General features: G+C 33.2%; 1 protein-coding gene across 1 annotated transcript; it reads left to right on the top strand.

Moving 5' to 3' along the window:
* The first annotated feature begins 131 nt into the window (after window positions 1-131).
* On the top strand, window positions 132-20,320 carry LOC148626552 (tubulin epsilon and delta complex protein 1-like). Its single transcript, XM_088570630.1, has 8 exons — window positions 132-317; window positions 3,842-3,941; window positions 4,343-4,551; window positions 5,401-5,565; window positions 7,299-7,397; window positions 8,494-8,580; window positions 13,300-13,482; window positions 15,125-20,320. The coding sequence occupies exons 1-8, from the start codon at window positions 204-206 to the stop codon at window positions 15,512-15,514; spliced, it is 1,347 nt and encodes a 448-aa protein (XP_088426756.1). The 5' UTR covers window positions 132-203; the 3' UTR covers window positions 15,515-20,320.
* The last annotated feature ends 900 nt before the right edge of the window (window positions 20,321-21,220 follow it).

The raw sequence follows: 21,220 nt of genomic DNA, 5'->3' as shown, positions 1-21,220 counted from the left end.
TTTTTTTTTTATATACTTTTATCGCCCTACTCCGTTTTTTTTTTTTACATCAAATTGTGTTCTATTACACCATAGATCGATAACTCATTCTCATTATATTTTAATTTTTTAGAAGTATAGATATTTTGTACGTGCTTATCATATTCAACGGAACTCTACTTCCGGTTATTTTTTCACAAAAATATTTTTATTTCGAATTTGAAATGGCACAAGTTAGAGAAACAATAGAGCTTTTGGTTAAAATCCTTAGGGGAAATGGCACTTCCAAAATCAAAGCTGAGAGTTTCAGACTTGCTAAATTCAACAACGATACAGCAGTAAGCGTAACAATGCAGCACTTTTTTTATACTAATTTTAAAACACTAACAGTGTGGCCAGGCATGCAAGGTTCAAATTTACTTCCATAAGAAGAAAAATAGGCACTTGTTTCAAACAAATGCCTGTGGTGGAAGGCCCTATTCTTTTCTGAGGTTGAAATTAATAGGAACACTCAACAGTCTTTCAGTATTTTACTATTTATTCCAGATGGTGCCCTTGCACCATTGGTGCAGTTATTTTATGCATGGCGCTCTAAAAGTGTGGCATGTGGGCCCAGGAGGCGCACAGTTTTCTGCAGGTAGATCTAAAAATTTTCAGATTTGTTTCTGTTCCATGTCCACGTGCTTTTCTGTCATTTAAAAGGGCCAATGGCCCTGACCTTATGATCATAGTAAACATGAGAAGCAAAGGTGAAAACTTTTCGCAGGTCAAAAACGATTTAATGAAACTTCAGGCTGTGAGCAAGGGACACGATCATTTCCCCGGATTCTTTTGAAGAGACCCAGTAAATTACAGATCAGCCAACTGACTGGAAACAAATGGACATGGGTGGCGAACCTAGAGTTGAGAACTTTGACTGAAGATGAAACTGTTCATTGTCCGTAGGCCTGGGCCGGGTTGGATACAATCCCGCTAAGAACAGAAAGATTCTAAGTGGAGCTGCAACATCATGTTGAATTACAATTTGAATCAAAACATAATAAAAAAAACAACATATACAAGTATTTTTTTATTCATTTGAAGTTGATGTTTCTCTGTTATATCTCGCTTAAAATGAATCTATTAACATACCTGAGGTTAACATATCTGTTGGTTGAATCTTTCTTGTTTTGTAAAAAGACCCTTTATAATACTGCCATATTGGCCCCCTTTATTCAGAAAAATGACCCCTGTTTTGCTATCAAGGGGGCCGCTGGCCCCTTTTTGCAATTTTCTGGAATGTACACATGTCTTTGGGAGGCAGGCTAAATTTTGTTTTGCTTGGTCCACACTCAGAGACTGCTCACAATTGATTATACAGGTCATAAATATTATTGGGACCCTAATGTTTATGACCTATATAATCATTTTTAATAAGCCGCTGTGCTTTGTTGCCTCCCTTTAATGCATAAATGTCTGATTCAAAAATACCTTAGCGACCATTATGGTTATCAGGACTAGAGGAACATATGAGTTGAAACATAAATGTAATATGAAGTAGACATTGCTTATATCAGCAGACATCATGGGCTTGACCATACTTTTACTATCTGTGCGAGACTGGTGAGAGTAGTATATGACATTAAAACTCCTCTGACACACAGGGGTGGGGTTCAGATGAGAATTTTGCTTCGTAAGTGCAACATCGTTATTTATATTTCAGCAGCAAGAGAAATCGATATTTTTATTTGAAAATCTGCTTTGTTAAGTAATTATGAGGGAAAAGGTTTTTATAATGAAGAGTAAAGAAATTGTTTTTTCCCAAAAATTTGATCTTTTATTTTTTTTTTAAGATCTCAGTCCTCCGCCCCCTTTTCCCCTTGCTCTCAAAATGATTGATGACTTTGTAGCACTTCACCATACTTTACTATTTTTAACCCTTAAGTGCATCTCTAGCAACATCCTTTTCAGTTTTAGTGGATTAGATTAATTTGTATAGATACCGGAAATATTACAGTTCTCCACAGATGGTGGGAATATTTTACACACATCATGTGATGTAAACAAAATTCAAATGAAACTGACAGCTGTAAATCAAATTCAAAAAAAGAAAATGGTTGCCTTTCCTATCTTAGAAAAGCTCTGCTTCGATTTTGATAATACAATCAGAGTTATATTTTTTCTGAGGTTGCTTAGATTCTTGACAACAGCAACAGTAGAACAGGGAAGATGCACGTACGATTAACCACATCTTTCCTGAACTTTTTAAAAAAAAAACACCAAATTCAATTCTTTTAATAAAAAAAAATTACTATATTTTTATTAGTTTGATTTAAGGGAATGACAAATTTCCTCCATAATGACAGTCACTTTTTGTTTCTTCCAGGACATGACTTTTTATTCCTTAATATATTGGGGAACCTTAAGAAAAATTAAGATAGTACATTTAATATCTGTAGAGCTCACACCGCTTTGCTGTGCTTGTTAGTAAGTGTAAGTTTTCTTACTGTGTGAGAGAATTCTACATTTTGTAGCAACAAAGATGAAAAGGGATTATTAGAAGCCTAAGTGCTTATTTTCCAACCCATAGTTCAAGGTACATGTATCAGATGTCGATGAAGAAGATTGAAGGTCCAGAACTTGTATATAGGGAAATGAAATTTCAATAGTCCTATGTGAGAGGGTTATGGACCTACTAGAGTTTCCACTGTAACAAATCAAATATTTTACCATATTGATCTTACCCTGAATTTAAGATATCAAATGCACATGCTGGATTTTGTTAAAAATAAAACTAACGTAAAATAAAAGTAATTAATTGATGTTTAAATCTATTGCAGTGTGTAGATATGTGTAAAAATTCACAAACAAAACAATGGAATCAGTAAAATATATTGACGGCTCAGTGGTCACGTGATGTGATCACCAATTTAAAGGATCGGTATGATGGATCAATGACCGATCGGAAACTGATCGGTGATCGATGACCGATCACAGTTTTAGTTGCATGGATCGTTTTAGGTACTGTACTACAACCTTTGATATGCCTGTTGTATAAAATAATATGAGCGAGTTAAATCTGAAAAGCTCACCCAGAAAAATTAATTAAAAAATTCTCATCCTTAATATATTAAAATGAATGGTTCCAATATGATAAAAATTGTCTTAATTTACAGTGTTAATTGCTCCAGTTGTCATGTTCTAAATTGTATAATGGCTGCAATGTCCAACACTCATAAGGAATCATTGGTTGTCATGATCTGAAATATCTTTGGGCTAAGTAATCTTGCATTGATATTTTTGTTACCATGTGGCATCACATCTTGACCATCAACTATCTTGGAAAAAGCTGATTCTTTTGTATGTAACCATCGAAGCTGGCAAATGTTTTCTAAGATTTGTGTAGTTCTCAATCGCAGGAAAAAGTATATGAAAGTGAAACTGCCATGGTGCTATTTTCAGCCCCTGATTTTACATGCAAAAACCAAATATTGATGGGTTTTCTGGCCATAAGTATAGTGGCCCATATGATAGTACAACCATTTAAATTTGGGGAGCATAATAAACTTGAGTCAGGTTGGAAGCGTTAGGGTTAACTCCCTGTTTGGGGTACTACCCCCTCATATAGTGTGTGTTTCACTAAGTGGAATTCTAATTTTGTCCTTTAAAAAATTGGAGTCCCATTTTGTGCTGTTTTAATCTTATACAAATATGTACATGTATTAGCTGGAATTATAAACCCAAAGTTTAATTTTTTGATATATTTATTCTTATTAATAGATACAAAACATTTCATTGTTGAAGGAGGATTTGCATTGATCATGTTTGGCTTTATCTTAATTTAGGTATCTTAAAAATGTAAATTTACTTCTTCATTTTGTAGACTGAGACATTCTGGAATTTGTTGTTTGAGCTCCTTTACTTCTGTAAATATGGATCAATAGATGAGGTATCCCTGAAGGCCAAAGATGAATTATCAACAGGTAACATGTTTAAGTTCTCCAAATATTTTTCAGGGTGGACAGAAAGGCATGAAAAATAGTGTACGCAAATTGATTTTCAACACTGTATTGCATTATAGAACTGCGAAAATTGGTACCAGCAAATATGTTTACATGACAAAATCCACAAAAAACTTAGCAACCTCAAAAATTAATATGTTTACAGTAATGAGAATGATTTGCAGATAACTGAATTTGTGTATTGTAAAAATGAGAAAGTTTCAAGCATTTCCAGAATTACATATAGTATATTATTCCATCCATGGATGAACTGATCTAAAGCCAAGTTTTCTTTCTTGTAATAGGAGATAACTCATCATTGGTAATGGTAAATGAACTCATATTGTGAGATTTTAAAAAATCTTTGCTTGTTTTATTTTCAGAGGAACTTGTGGTGTATGTCAAACAGGAAATGCAGTGTAAAGGTTTCCTTTCAAGGGAGTTTTCTTCACTTCCAAATGATATGAGCAGTGGGAGTCGTGAGTTGTTGCTGGGGTTTGCTTGGTTGCTATGCAAAGAGGCTCTAATTGACAAGTTTATGGAGGCATGTGCCTCACCTCTAGATGAGGAGGATCCCTCTTTTATGTATGAGGTAAGTTGGAAGATTGTCAGGGACAGATTTTCAGATGTACCAGTAACTGGTCTAGAATTCCTGTTTCTCTTCACTGGTCAGTGTATAATTTGCAATGTACATGAAGAATGCACATGAACGACTATAAACAATTCATTGGTTCTCAGTTACTTCCTGGTCTGTTTTGTGTGTGCCTCAGTACCCATTTTGTTTACTGCATATCAGTATGTCAATAAGATAAAAAAATAAATTAAAAACACTCCTAGTCACTTTTGTGGACAATGAAAAGATTGAACAAAAGATATGATTTAAAAAATATGAAAATGTATATTGCAATTTTTACTGTGTACTACAAAACTGAAATTGAAAAGTACGTACACAGTTTTTAAGTTAAAATGTGGTGCACAGTGTACATGCATGTTAGATAGACAGTTTAAATCGATGTTCAGCATTTTTTATATATTAATCTCGACTATTAAATGCAAATTATTATTTATCTTTTTTTTTGATATTTTAAACTGATATCACACAGATTTCCATGATACACATACACATGTAGTAAGATACCTGCTCGTGACTCTTACAATGCATACAAAACTTTGACTTTCTAATTAAAGCTAGGCATACAGTTAATTGTTCCATTTAGTTGCTGAAGGATGTAACAAAACACTATTCTATTTTTTGTTCAAATGACCTTTCAGTTCAGAAAATCAGATTTCAGCTTCCAAATTTTTAAAATCACTTTTTTCCAAAAACCAGATAATTCTACAAAAAAGTTGATGAAGATCCTTTATACACTAATTGAAAGGAGCAATTAGTAGATCTGATTTTAATTAGTTGGTAAATATGTTCGTACTATTCTAATTGCAGTTTGACTTTGGTGATTCCTCTAGGCCTTCTAAACAGATGGCTCCACAGAGAGTTCTCTCCCCTGCACAGAAAGTACAACACCTAAGACTACTGAATGGTAAACTGAGGTCAAACATCAGACAGTTACAGGCCTTACAGAGAGAAAAAGCAAAGTTACAGCACAGGGTAAATACATATACAGTGAAACCTGCCTAAACTAAATGCTAAAATTGGTTCAGTTTAGACTGGTATTTGGTTAAACAAGGTTCAAATTTCATTAAAGTTGATATAAATAGACTTGAGGTTTGGACAGGTTTTCAGATTATTTAGGGTTCCTTTTAGTCAGGTTTCACTGTACACTTGTATATGTATGCCACTTCCCTTCATTTTTGGAAGGAAATGATCAGCAATTAGAGGCTATTAAAAGGGACAAAAACATACAAAATTTTAGTTTCAAGACTGTTGCTTGAGTAAAAGTATATAGATTTCTGTTAAATTCTGCTTCAAGATTCTGTGCTGCAAAAGGAATGCTTTGGTTGATGAGAGGGGTTATGGCCCTTGTAAACACTTTATTCTATATTCAATAAAACTGGTGTAACTTTATTATAGACAGATCAGTTACATGTAACAGTCTTTGTGGAATACATATCATATGACATTTAATCGACAAAGAACAAATATTATAAAATGCCATGATATTTCTTCCATTTGGCATATCTTTTATTGAAAAAACTTCTGTTCAGTGACACCCTAAAAGCATAGAAATTAGATTCCAAAAAGAAGAAAGACATAAGCATGATCTTAAACTGTGCATGTACATATATATATTACTTGTTTAATAAAAGGCATAAGCTTTTGAGCATTTTGATGACCATTAAAGATGTACCAAAGTAAATTGTGTTATGATCATAAGCAATAATTTTTGGGCAGTTACTCTGGTGCAAAGAGGCTTACAAAATGTTGAATCTCAGTCCTGGGGTTGATGGTGGGGGGAGGGGGCAGCAGGTGGATGGGGAAAATATTTTTGTAAAATTTTTCTCTGCAACTATAAATCACAGTCACAAGATATTTGGTATGCAATTTCAGTATGGGGTTCCACATTGTGGAGTGCGATTTGAGGTCTGTTGCACTTCTACTTCCTGTTTACTGACTTGGTGTATTTTTCAATTGGACGACAACTTGGCCCTTTCTGTCTTTGACCCATTTTATTTAAAAAATATTCAGATTATGTTTTGTTTGTTGTGGTTTAACGTCCGAGCAGCAGTATTTCAGCTATATTCAGACAATGAACATGAAATGGATGATATAATGAACATGAAATGAAAAAAAAAGGATTGGTCACAAGGATAATAGGGTCGACAAATTTTGATTGCCACTGGAAAAAGGGGGATGGGTAAGATCGGGCAATTTAGCCTCCTGTGGCGGAGCGCAAAGGTTCCTACTCCTATCGAATACCACAGCGGGGTTCTTTAACATGCGAGGAACGTGACATCTTTCCCAACATGGTGCACCACTATGGTTTGCGGTCAAGTTTTTCCGTATTATAGCCTGACAACCCCAGCATGTAACATGCCAGGGGTACCCCATTCCACCACCTGGGGCACACATCCCAGTTGCTGTGTGGGCAGAGCGCCTAGCCCCCGGCTAGGTTTCTGAGCACTATTTAGTTGCCTTTTACGACAAGCTTAGCGCTGCTGCAGGCCTATTCTTTTGACACCCGGACCTGCACGGGGCCAGATTATGAGTATTCTGTAACTATTGTAGTGAGTCATCCACAATTTTTATGGGACATTTGACACATCTATTCTTTATCTATTTATCTTTAACTAAAACTGCAAATTTGTCTGCACATCAAAAATTTATATGAACTAATTTTCAGGGAGAAACGTGATCAAATTTCTGCTCCTTTGTTTCTCTAGGTGCACGAGACTACTTTTGGTGTATCTTTGAGTCCAGATAGGAGTCACCTTTCAGTAATGGAGGTTCATTTACTAAAACACCCAGAACTCATGAAAAAGGTTTGTATCATAAACTTACATTTATTTTTTTCATATGTGGCTTTAAGTACCAGTCCAATTAAAATTCAGACACTGCCTCTAGTAAGGAGATTCATGCTGTAGAAAAACCCACAGAACAAACAATGCCTTTTTTGGACTACATATGATGTATTCTTATGTGACAATAGTCCTTTCTGTAATTAGATCTGCACTTTTGATAAAACCACACTGTAATCTCCCACTAAAATCAACCAAATCAAATCAAGAGCGATAACTCAAACAAACTGCTAACTTCATGTACAATCTTTATTAATTTTATCTCAAAAGCACAACATCCAAATGAAAAACTTTGACTGATAAATGTGGTTGGTTATTGATTCTGAATAAGTAATATAAGTTAATTCTGTGGGTTTTTGACATGCACAAATCACCTCCGGGCTGATTTATATGAAGACTGCTACTTAATATCAATGCTAAAAAATCCCATTGTGGTATGATGGTAGCTTGCTCACCTCAAGTCAGTCTTTGAAATAAACAGCGCAACAGCCATGGCTGGTAAAAATGCTGGTTGACTTGCAGAATTTGGCTAATAAGCCAATGATTGCTATATAAGTTCATTAAAATTTGTTTAGGCTAGGCTTGTTGTCAGAAATTTATATGGCAAAGACTGTCAAGTGCTAGAGAACATGGGTCAGTCCTCAGCTAAGTCATACCAAAACAAATCTGAAATTTGTAGTCACTGCATGGAGATAGAGTTATGTGTAGTTTGTGCTGATTTGGATGTAAACTACTATCAATCATATGTTTAAGATTTTTTTGGAGATACAGGTAGATAGAGCCAAAGATCCAATGTGAACCAGGGCAGGTCCAGGTGAGGGCATAGTGGGTCTACCCACCACCCCCCATTTCATAAACTGATTTCCTTTTATACTGATTCTCATAATTATGCCTGCCCTTCATAATAAATTCCTGGACCCGCCTCAGTGATCAACCTACAGTAGAAGAGTTCTAATTTGTGAGGTACCAGTTTTCATTGATTAAGGTAACTTGATGCCAAAGGTTTGAAGAAAATCTCAATTTGAAATATTTTAAATGTTTATATCGCAAATTACTTTAGATACTCAAACTGTTAGAAAAAGACAATGAAAGACTACAGAACATGTTGGCTTGGAAAGATCAGGAAGAAGTTTTCTGGAAATGGATGGTATGATATGTTGTAAAGAAGTATATTACAGCTTATACAATGATGATGTTCAGGATAGAGATTTTATCTTTCATTGAAGTACATTTATGAATTTCTTTCGGTAGTTGACTGGACAATTACATGTAAGAAGGAGGTTTAAATTTTTTATCAGACAATTCAAAGATATTTATAGAAATTGTACCGCCCAGTCAATTACCGTAGAAAGTTTCTCAGGTGTATTGAAAGTGTACTGCCCAGTCAATAACCAAAGTATGTTTCTCAGGTGATTGTCATTTTATCAAGAGAAAACCAACTCTATCTCATGAACATCATAATTGTATGTGCTGTAATTGTCCTTATGGTAGAAGATACGTAAATATCACGTCCTAGAATTTTTCTGAAATTTTGCATATGGAAAGATTGACTCGATTGTAATCATATGACAGAAAAAAAATGACATCGTATTGGATTTTGTTTTCTAAGTACATAGATTTGAAACATACTAATACAGTGATGAAAATACATTGGATATGTAGGAAAATTGTTAAAAAAGGCAGGTATTTAATTATTTCTTAGTATTGTGAAATAACGGTGCCTAGAATTTTCTTTAAAAAATAGAATATAATTATCAGCTGTAATAGCTATCGAAAGATGTATAAAAATCACTTGACAACGGGACTCGTTAACCCGTCATGCTCTCCTAAAGTGGAAATACTAACCATTTTATTTTGGTGACATCACACATCTACATGTTATACAGTTGTAAATGAAATGCTAGGCTTGCTATGACACTTGTTTCATGTATATTAAGTGTAGCAAAATTAGTGAACAGAAGGGCCTGGACACAGTTTTTTCTTCAGTTTCAAATGAATTCAGAGATGTTGGAAAAGGGAATTAAAATACCAAAAAGGCCGAGAAAAGAGTTTTTCAAGAAGGCAATTTACAAATACTTGTAGATTGCTATATTTTGCGAATGCATTTTCTGTATAATCATTTATTTTATAACACATATTTGTATGAAAAAAACGAAAGATCTCTTCAAAATTAAAAGAAATGGATACATGATTGCTGCATTATTGTATGGCCTAAATGATAAAAATGCTCAATGAACATATGTGATATTTGGTAGGCGTGATATTTAATGAGGACATTGTATTCCAACTGACAGTGATAGGAAAGCTGGGAAATCTTTTGAAGTATTACACATAAGGGAAATGGGACATAGAAATACCGGTGAATTACGTATAATTCTGACCTAATCCAATCAGTTTTTTGTAGCCCATACCAATTCTAACTATTTTCTACCCTCGATTATAGAATACACTACAAAAAATATATTAAGACCAGTGTCCATGCATGAGTCCGTCTGTCCGTCCGTCACCCCTCTGTAGGATTGTTTACCAACATATGTAATTGATCATTGCGTCACCATTTAATTTCAACGAATTTTGTAGGAGTTAAGGAACTTTGCATGTCAATTTTTTTTTTGTGGCGACATGGAACATATAGCTACTCATAGCAATCTTGTTGGAAATACATCATAATAACAGCTTTTCATGTCATTTTTTCACATTTGGTCTCGGGCTTGTTTTTTTTGACACAGGGCTTATAAATGTCAGACATGAGAAAAAATGCATTCTTCTTGTGTAATGTGCACCTGTCAAACTACTGTAACCTTGTCCACTTCCCGTCTTTTGCAAACCCTTGTCAAAGGCAACTGATTTTTCATAGGGCATAGTAATTTTGATCACAATATCACACAAACTGGTGCACTGGTACGGTTCCAATTGAATTTTATTGTGCTACTTTAGAGACAAATTGATCGTCATTTGTAATCTGAATGGTGAATTTAAATTAATGAATTTAATTTTGACAATTTACAACATCAAGCTTGTGTTAAGATGTATGTTTGAAAACGATCCCGATTCTTTCCTGCTATCTTAACCCTATTTTTGCAATTTGACGATTAATTTAAACAATCAATGTAAATTGATTCAGTACAAGACTACTTTGATTTATTTGATAGTTTGTTGTAGGGATGCTTATTTGATTTTGCTTTTTCCTTCAACCACCCCCACTTTTTATCTCACCTGGCCAAAGGCCATGTGAGCTTTGGCCAGGTGAGCTATTGCCATCACTTCGCATATGTCGTTGTCAACAATCTTTCGAAACTCTTCTCCTATGACACCACTTGATCAATTGGAACCAAACTTGGTATGAATGTTCCTTGGGGTATCGTGCATAGAACAATGTGGGGATTTTTGATCCATCGAAAACATGGCCACTGTTACTGAAAATAGAACATGGGGGTTAGACAGTAGTATTTCCCATATATATCTCCAAAACTATTAGGTTTAGCAAAATTATTTCAATAGCTGAAATGACCCTTATTATGTGGCCTTCAAAAGTCATCAGGGATCAAAGTTGTCAGGTGACTCCTGTAATAGTTATTGCCCTTGATAATGAAAAATGACAGGTTTAGTTTGATTTCTTATACCAGTGATGGATCAAAAGTCAGATAAAAAATTTCACGCAGTGTTTTGTCAAGAGTGAGCAAATATTATCATGTAACCCCTCTGGAACCCACTTTTCAATATCTGAATCCACCCTGGTCTCATATATCGTGTGGTTTTCTGTCTCGTATTTATTCTTATGAACATAATACCTTTGTATGTATATATGTATATCATTGTATAATTCTAATCATAAGGTTCTTCATGCTAATAGCCGTATTTGATTGGTCGAGAACGCCTTTGCCAGAAAGGTCATACTTGCATGAACTTTGCCAGATCATTCATACAAGCATGAATGCTAGTCAACTTGAAATCAATATGGCGACCATGTAGTTCAAAGAGTGAGGCAACGATCTAAATGGCATAATATAGCCGCAAGAAAAGTTTATTACATCCACATTTGTACTGGTACAGTTTGTTTACAGAGGGTAATTTTCAACTCGGGGGGAAAAACCTTACAAATGCTTAAAATCTAACTACAAGTAAATTTGCCTCAAAATTAAATTGTTCCAGCACTAAATATATAAATACATTCACCGGTTCAACACATTTCCAAAAAAAATTCCCAAACGTTGGGATAGAATTATAAGGATTAAACAGCTACTTTCGGTCATTCAAGCATGTATAAATGGATCTCCCCACTCCCAAACATTACATGAACGGCCGAATGAGTTTGGGAGCTCTGAGATCTGTTCATACGTGCAAGAACGACAGAAAATAGCTGTTTAATCCTATAACATTTTGTAAACCGTACTTATTCATGGATATTTCCTTTTGTATGGGTCTTTGGCAAGACACATCAGCACAGCTTTCAGTCCTTTTACCTATTTCTTTTTCTCAATCTTTGTTTTTTGTTTTTGTTTTATTTTTAATTTTTATGCTAATTTGTGGTATGTTCACAAAAATGCAATAATAAATACGAACCCACTCTTTCCATACAAATGATTTAAAATTATGGTTTGTCTAACTCGTTTTCATATATATATTTTATTCATCGAAACAAGACTGGTCATTTATTTTTAAATAGAGGAAATTTCCAAATTTCTCTTTTTTTTCATAAGGAATGCTCCCAAGACCATATCTTCACTCAGATTTGCAATTATGCAAAAACAGAGGAGAATCATATACAGTTTTTACACCCTTTCAGCATATCTGCCAGATGTCTACTACTCTTCTATCCTGTCTCCATTCCAAATTGTCGTTTTTACTTACATATGAATTCATTTTTTTTTTTTTCGTGAACATCTTCTGGTCTCTATTTTCCGCGAAGGTTATGTTATTTAGTATAACACAATTTACGAACAAAATATTCTCGGGAATTTCGATTGCTATCAAACATTTTTTAGTCGGTGGTCAAAGGGAAATAACTCGCATAGTATCAAACATTTTTTAGTCGGTGGTCAAAGGGAAATAACTCGCATAGTATTTATGACAATACTGTGCATTATGTACAGTAGATATTTTAGAAAAAAAAGATGACTGAAACACTAGTAATGCCAAAACTGCAATTTATATAGCTAAAATTTCTTTTAGCATGCTTTTAATATAAGTAAATAGAAGCAGGCAATATCTAACAAAAATTGAAATTGCATGGCAAAAACCCACTGATGTGGCAATATACTTTTACTCACGGATGTTTTTTTGTTCGAAGTGACCATTGTTTTAACACTTCCTCATCTGGGATGTTAGGAATTTTTCATTATAATTTTAGAAAGTAGACAATTTTTTTAGAGTTATCTGCCCCTGAAATACATTTTTGTATTCATTTGTAGTTCATTTAAATGAAATTGCAACTCATTTTCCCAAAATGAAATGGAAAATCTTGTCTTTATCCTTTGATTCTGATTGAACAAATAGTCAAATTATACTGCCTGATATCTCGTTCTATTGAGTCTGGTTTAGTGCTATGGTATTGTTTGGTAATATTATGATAGAAACTTGACTACAGAATATTGTAAACATATTAATTTTTGCGCTTGCTAATTTTCGTGGCTTCTGTGAAGTGAACATATTTGCGTATATCAATTTTCGAGGTTTCAAAAACTAATTAGCATAATAATCAATTTTCATTGGTATATTTGTACTATTTTTTATGTTTTCTGTCCACCTGGAAAATTGGACATTTAGGACACTGCAAACACTAGTACATTTTTAGTAATAAATGTTATGTGATGGCATCATGTCCAATGGAAATACTGATATGAGGTATCAAACTATGCTTTAATAGGAAAGTGTCCTTGACAACAAGTTGAAAGACATACCAGATATGAAGAGTCCTGGAAGAATGACCTTCTACAACATCCCCCCTGATGCTGGGTTGAGGATGGAGTGTGCTAAACAAGACTTAGAGGATGCTATCATAAAATATGAACAAATCATTGAACAGATTGAGGAATTGTGGGAATCTAAGGTAGGGTCTATCTCTGTAAATTGAGGGCACTGCATTGGGTTTTGGGAAGGGGCAAGGAGTAAAATAAATGCATGAAAGAGGAATAAAAAAATTTCGATTTAGATTTTTTTTTCAAATACTACAAATAAGTTAACCATGTTAATATATGTGTGGTTCCTGGTTATTCTATAGACTCTATTGTCATAGCTGTTGGGTAGTCGATGGGCATGTGTGACATATATTTTTACTGGCAACTTTATCATTTTTTTTTTCTCTTTGCATGATATTTCCTATCTCAGGCTACTGCCTTGATACTGAGAAATAATGGCAATTTCTGATGACAAAGTTACGTCAAGTCAATGCAGATAAACAGAATAAAGCCAGTCTTGATGATCTGGACAGATTATCACCATTCACCCTAACTGGGTCCCTGTGATATGTTCTGCCTAGACTTGAAAAATATTTATAATCTATAATTGGAGATCACTTGTGATAGTGCAAAGATAACATGGTGAAGAGAGGTGATTATTGCCTCAGGTTATGTACACAGCCAAAATTTTCACATATGAGAATGTGGAGTAAAACATATGATAATCGAACAATAAATAGTCATCACATGTGGTACTTTTTACAAAATTTATATAAGAGGAATATCAAATAGTAAATTTCCTCAGGTGTTTAAAGGATTTTAAGTGTTCAGTCACTAAGAAATTCATCTGATATTGTAAGTTGTAGAATTGTCAAAATTGGTCCTGTTCCTATTGAAACATCAATATAGGGTATTGCTATATCTGAAACCTAGGTGGTTAGAAGCTTTTTGTCCTACGCTGCAACGTGGAGTGGGGACATAAAAATGGCTGAATGGAATTTGACCAAATTTTGTAGGATTGTTTGTCACCATATGTAGTTCACCATACTTAACCACTATTTTGATTCGCCAATTTTTATGGGAGTTATGGGACTTTGTTCATTTTTCACATTATTCACAATAGGAACACCTTGTGGACGCAACTCCTCAGAAACCACTGAACGGAATTTGACCAAATTTTGTAGGATTGTTTGTCACCATATGTTGTTGATCATACATAACTGCTATTTTGATTCAACAATTTTTATGGGAGTTATGGGACCTTGTTCATTTTTCACATTATTCACAATAGGAACACATTGTGTACGCAAATCCTCAGAAACCGCTGAATGGAATTTGACCAAATTTTGTAGGATTGTTTGTCACCATATGTAGTTCATCATACTCAACTGCCATATTGATTTGACCATTTTTATGGGAGTTATGGGAGTCCTTCAATTCTTAACCTAACTTAATTTGATTCATCAAGATACATTAACCTTGAATTACCACATGGACTTATGAAAGCACATAAGTTTTGAATCTGCTATTTATACAAGTGTCAAATATTTGTAATTCAACTCTTTCTACAGCAGCAGGGGACATATGGCTATGCGTAGCATTCTTGTACTGGTAGTTTGTATGATGGTAGACTTGAAGGAGACTTATAAAGTTATGAAGCAAAACAAAACAGTCTCAATAATTTGTTACACATGGGATGACCACAGCTATTACAACTTAAATTTTATATTGTTATGGTTAAAATATCTGATGAAATGATGTAGAACAACACTTAATTCATCTTTTTTTCATCAGCGGTCGGAAGTAACAGAGAAAGAACTGGATGATCTGTTGGCTTCGATCAACATTGAGATATCCTTACAGAGGGCAAATCTAACACTGACTAATACAGAGGATATTCTTCATAATCAGAAACAGTCTCAATTCTCATTCATAAAAAATAATAGTAAAAAACTGTCTAACCTCTCAGGTCATGTGGGAAGTCATGTGACTAGTCAGGTGACTCCTCCTGAGCAGTCAGTACCAGCTGTTGATATTGAACAAGAACTAGCCAAAATGGAACAACAGTTAGAAAGAATAGAGTTAGAGACACTGAGGAAACAGGGACATTTTAAAACACAACTAGAAAGTCTAGCTTCCAGTGTTCCAGAGGCCATATGTATCCAACCTATGTCTTGTCGATAAATCAAGTGATTGGTTTAACCATTTGTTGCCAGGCTTTGCAATGCCCTTTTTAAAAAATTATATTTGCAATATCTGTATTAGAGAGGTTTAGTACCTTCCTTTGTATGAATTACCTTACAGCAGGTAATTTTCGGGTATGCCAAGTATGGTGATTTTCTCTATAAATAGGGGTACAGTACTTGTATGGGGACAGCTTCCCATTCTAAGGTATATTGGGGTATTTTAAATGGGGTGGATGTTGAAATTAGTTCTAAAATATTTTTTGATATGAAGAATTATTTTGAATATAATTAATAATAACATTTGAAATGTTAAATTTAAAAATGTAAAATTTGATTTGATAATGTAAATATTTGATATGAAATACCCAATGGGGATTGTATGGGGGATGGGTTTTTTCTATTGGAAATTGGGATGGGGATAATGGTGTATGGGGTATGGTATTTGTATGAGAAATTTATACCATACAAGAGCTGTATTAAATTTTTGCTGTCCTTATTTTTCACATCTTCACATTTAATGGAATGGAAATTAGATGCAAAATATCAGAACTTAAATTGGCAAGCTTTTATCTTCCCAATTCCCAAAAACATCTTGAATAAAGTTAAAATTAGAACCTCTCAAAATTTTCATGCCATTTTTACGAAATTTTTAAGCTGGCACATTAATGTTTAAGTTGCTAGTTCATAAAAGTACACAATTTATTTTTGAACGATTTGTTTGTAAGAGAAAATTATTCAATGTTTTACACCTTTCACTGCACAATGTACAGTCACAACTGTTCCTGAACTGATTTGTATAATTATTTGGGGTTACCAATAATGGACTGACCTTTTAAGAATCCATGACCCGTGACTGATTTGTATAACTATTTGGGGTTTGATTACCAATAATGGACTGACCTTTGAAGAATCCATGACCTAAGACTGTTTGATCTAATCTGGTTTGTTTTGTAAACACTGTGGGTCCATGATAGGTAAAATAAAATATTTTGAACTTAATTTGAAACTTTCAGAATTTTGGAACAAATCGAGTGTAAAACTGTTGTAAATTTACTTTGAATTTTGGTACTTCATTAAAAAAAAAATGTAAATGTGAAAGAAAAGTGATGAAAATTATCTCTTAATCTTTATCATTTGTGAATTTCTGTAAAATGAAAAAAAAAATAAAGCAAACCATTTAAAATATATGAAGCAATCAGCAGTCATATGGTCTAAAAGGGAAAGAATCAATGTTTTTATGGATCATTTTGAAAGATCAATGATTGACAAGGGTTAGCAATCAAAGTTACATGGAACAGATCAGGTACTGTTATAGAAGTACACAATAATGATATTCATTTAAACTTGAAACAAAGAAGTTACACATGTGCTTAAAGTACAGTATTTTTATAACTCTAGTATCAGATTGAGACTTCAAATCTTTGAGAATTCTTTATTTCCAAGCAGTCTGATAAGTGTTTTTTTTTTAGTTGGAAATAAATTTGAGGAATTTTATTCATGCTCTTGGTCTTGTTATTTCATAGTCTGCTGTATAATAATGAATTTTCATTAATAATAAGGAAATTTGTCTAATATTTAAAAAATATATATATATCTGTTTGGTAAAAAAGGCTCTGACATGATCATATTGTTCGGACATGAAGTCATTTTTCTTTGTTAAAGGTTTATAATGGTTGGCATGTACTGGAATGTTAATTATCAGTATTTAATTACAGTGAAACCTGAGTTAAGCAAACCCCTTCTGAACTTTAAGGTTTAGACAGGTGTTCAGTTTATTAAGGTCAGAAATACATTTAAACTGATATGATTGGACTCTTTGAGAAGTGTCTGCTTCAAATATTTTGTCAGTGAGGTGAGTGATTCAGGCTCCTGGGAGCCTCTTGATTATTCAGGGTTCAGTTTAAATAGGTTTCACTGTATTATCAAAGGTTTAATTTTCCTTTGATTTTGTGTTCATTTTTTGACCTGCACTTGATACTTAATATTCACTCTTTGGTTTTGAATTAAGGATTTTCGCTGCTCAACTGTAAGGTAACGCTTTCTAAACTTTTGGTATATATTTTTAGAGAATTGTCTTGAATACAAAAATACCAAGTAAAATTGTTAGGGAATGCTTTTGGTTTTGAGATATAAGGAGTTCAAAATTTGGTTGGAGATGGACTCCTCTTGAATTTTCCTTGACTTTGCATTAGGAACTTTAAGCCTTCTTTAAACTATGGAAAAATTAAAAGGATTTGAAAATATTTTGTCAGAATGATGTATATAATGATATGAGAAAAAGAAAACATAGGCTCAATGAAAAAAAAAATAACGCATTTAGTTGGGTAAAAAGCGACAATCCTGAAAATCTGACAAAAATTCCAAAGTGAAACCACATCCTCAGGGTGGAAATTAGGCCATTACTAAGTGCTTTTTTTTCCAAGTGTAAAATATGCACAAAACCTACAAAATTTTTGTTTAGCAAAAAAGAGGGGTGCCAACCCTCTAGAAGGCCCCCGGATCCACCACTGCATTACTTTGTCATTTGTCTTCTTATGCATGTTGTTCACTGAAAAATCAAATGTACATATTTGACATAAATCTACTGTTAGTTTCTTGGTGATTGCTTGACAGTGATATTGTTGGTCTTTTCAAAACCATCCCATCGTCTTTAATAATTTGAAAAAAAAATATGCATTTTTTTAACTTAGAAGTTTAGATATTGGTATTACAATTACAAAATCCTGAACTTGTATTAAAACTTGTTAAATATAAAGAGGATAACAAAAAAAGTGGCATTACTCGTAAATAAATTTAATTTTGAACAGAAAAAAATATGTCCAGCACTTAGAGTTTAAAATGATATTCTGGATTATATTATTGTTTAGCTGCTTTGTATACAAATTGGGAAACTTGCATTATGGGAAACAGCCTTATTTTTGAAGTAATAGAAGGAGGTAGACCTTGGGTAAGGCACGTAACTCTTACAAATAATTGGAATGTTTGTATTCAGCATTTCACATCAACCTCATGTAAGCATTAAAGTGACTTGGATTTATTCCATTCTATTTCAAATGAAAGCTTGATAGGCTTTGATGAAATTGAATATGATGCAAACATATCACTGATTTCAAGTTCTACCTCCTTAAGGCAAATAATATCACTACTTGACTTGAGTTGCTTTTCTGCTGAAAATTTGTTTCATACAGGTTTCAGTTTGCAAATATTTAAACCTGTTTACTTGATACTAATAAGAAATAAAGAAAATTTTCCCTGCTATTTTATTCAAATAAAATATTTTGCAAAAAGTTTGAAAATAACGAGTTAAACTTCCTCAACTCTAGAAACTGCTTACATTAGAGTGTCTATAAGTGGTATATTTATTAAACATGCACAATTAACATGAATCTGTTTTTTATCAGACACTATTATCATAGGAATTTACAGAAAGTTTTTTGGTTTTTAGCCATGTAATTCATGCTTGAAGAATTGTACTGTTTTTTGTTCCTGTTACACAACCCTGCATAAACATTAATACACTTGTTACCACCATTCTGTATTTTATAGTACATGATGAATTGTATGTATAGAAAAGGAAGGCATGTTATACACAATTACTTTAAATTTCTGAAGCTATTGTTTTCAAATATTTAAGTACCAGTCCATATAAAATTCAGACACAGCCTTTGGTAAGGTGATTCATAATGTAGAAAAACCAACGAACAAACAATGCCTTTTTGGTCTACATAAGCTGTACTTTTATGTGACAATAGTCCTTTCTGTATTTGAATCTGAACTTTTGATAAAACCACACATTAAACTCACACTAAAAAATCAACCAAATCGAACAAAATCAAGAACTATAACTTTTGCAAAGTGCTAATTTCATTAACAATCTATATAATTTTATCTTGAAAGCGCAACACCCAAGTTCAAAACCATGATCCGTTATGTGGTCAGTAACTGAGCAAATTCAGTGGGCTTTTGGCATGTATGAATCACCTGTCTGATTTTTATAAGGACTGCTACTTAATATGCAGCCTAAACTCAGAAAATGTGTTCAGTTTACAGGCTTGGAATACATTGAAGCTGATATTAAGGAACTGCATTCATTTCAATTTTTGACATCTGGTTTAGACAGGATTTTATTATTTTTTATCCTGTGATCTTTTTAGTGCTTGTCATTTTCGTCTTTGACAAAAGACTTTTCAGAATGACAAAAAATATCTGGCCTCTTTTGTCATGTCAAATTTTTGAAAGTACAAAAATATTGAGAGTTAGTTCAAGTGGCAAAAGTGAGGATTTTATTACCCAAGCTAATTACAACTCTCAATAGGTGTCAAAACAATCATTAGTATACCATTTAATTTGTTCTCAATTTCTCATGCCAAGCTGACAAAAGCTTTCAGATTTCTTGATAAAAACCTGCAAACCCCTTTTGGACTTTGGACTTTTTTCTGTTTAGACAAGTGTTTCGTTTATATAGGTTAAAAATGTGGTTAAAACATGCCACTCATAAAATATTCTTGTTTATATAATATTCTACAATAAGTTTTGTTGAATACAATTTTTTGTATGCCAGTGGTTGGTAAAAAAAATTATTTTATTAGCCTTAAAATACTTTGATGTATTGAACATACATCCATCCGGAAGAACATTTTATATGTTGCTAAATTTATACATATTTGTGTGCTTGTATTTATTTTGTTAGTGTTTGCAGCATTTTATTTGTGGAATTCCACTTAAATGTATTGTGATTTTTTTTTTGTGTTTAGTTTTGTTATGCAGTATATTGGTTATTGAAATAAACAAATAGAAATACAGAGATATAGTTGTTGAAGGTGTAAAATAATTTGAATTGTACAATATGTTTCACAGGAAACTTTCCTGTTTTTTTACTTGTACAGTGTTACTGTACACCATATGTTTCACAAGAAACTTTCCTGTTTCAAAATTATTTTACTTGTACAATGTTAAGTATATCATATGTTTCATGGGAAACTTTCCAGTTTCAAAATAATTTTACTTGTACACCATGTTTCACAAGAAGCTTTTGGTTACAAAATAATTCTACTTGTACACCATATGTTTCACGGGAAACTTTCCTGTTTCAAAATAATTTTACTTGTTCACCAAATTCTGTAGGAGGGGAAAGTGTACCTGGTGATCACAGATACCTATGGATTCCAAGTTTTCACCAAGAAAAAAGGGCCAAATCTTTTAATAATGGTAAATCCAAAATACACTGTATTAAAACTTGATTTATATTTCATGGACTAAAATTCAGGTCTGGTTTTTAAAAAATTCTACTGTATCAAAATGGGATTTTGCCATTAATATTCTATTCACTTAAAGCTAAAAAGTGAACTATTGCCTGATATATTTACATGTAGTTTCTTTAGAAATGCAGTGTTAGATACCTACAGATATGCTGTGGTTGTTTCTGAAATCTTTAAAAATGTACCAATCTAACGAACAACACCTTCTAAATCTCTATTTTTTATTTGACTGACGAGTTATAGTGCCTAGGGCACCATCATCAAGGTATAGACTGTGAAAAACATTGTGCCTAAGTACAAATCTGGTACATGTAGTTGCACGGTAATTGTGACGTCACTATTTAGAGTCCATAGTGATATTGAAAATATAATAATAGTTACTTTCCTTATATGATGACATATGTGAAAATGTTGTTACAATAATGAAATGCTGCTGGCCTTTCAGT

This window comes from Perna viridis, chromosome 2, assembly GCF_037379345.1.
Source record: "Perna viridis isolate PV_CMFRI_1.1 ecotype Kerala chromosome 2, ASM3737934v1, whole genome shotgun sequence".
NCBI classification, from domain to species: domain Eukaryota; kingdom Metazoa; phylum Mollusca; class Bivalvia; order Mytilida; family Mytilidae; genus Perna; species Perna viridis.
The sequence above is the reverse complement of the archived record's forward strand: the minus strand, read 5'-3'. Positions and strand labels throughout refer to the sequence as shown.

Bases quoted from the DNA above. Each gene is read 5' to 3' on its own strand.
- LOC148626552 (XM_088570630.1), top strand. From the start codon at position 204: ATGGCACAAGTTAGAGAAACAATAGAGCTTTTGGTTAAAATCCTTAGG. The intron at 5,566-7,298 runs GTAAATACATAT...TTGTTTCTCTAG, and splicing joins AAGCAAAGTTACAGCACAGG to GTGCACGAGACTACTTTTGG. The intron at 8,581-13,299 runs GTATGATATGTT...ATGCTTTAATAG, and splicing joins AAGTTTTCTGGAAATGGATG to GAAAGTGTCCTTGACAACAA.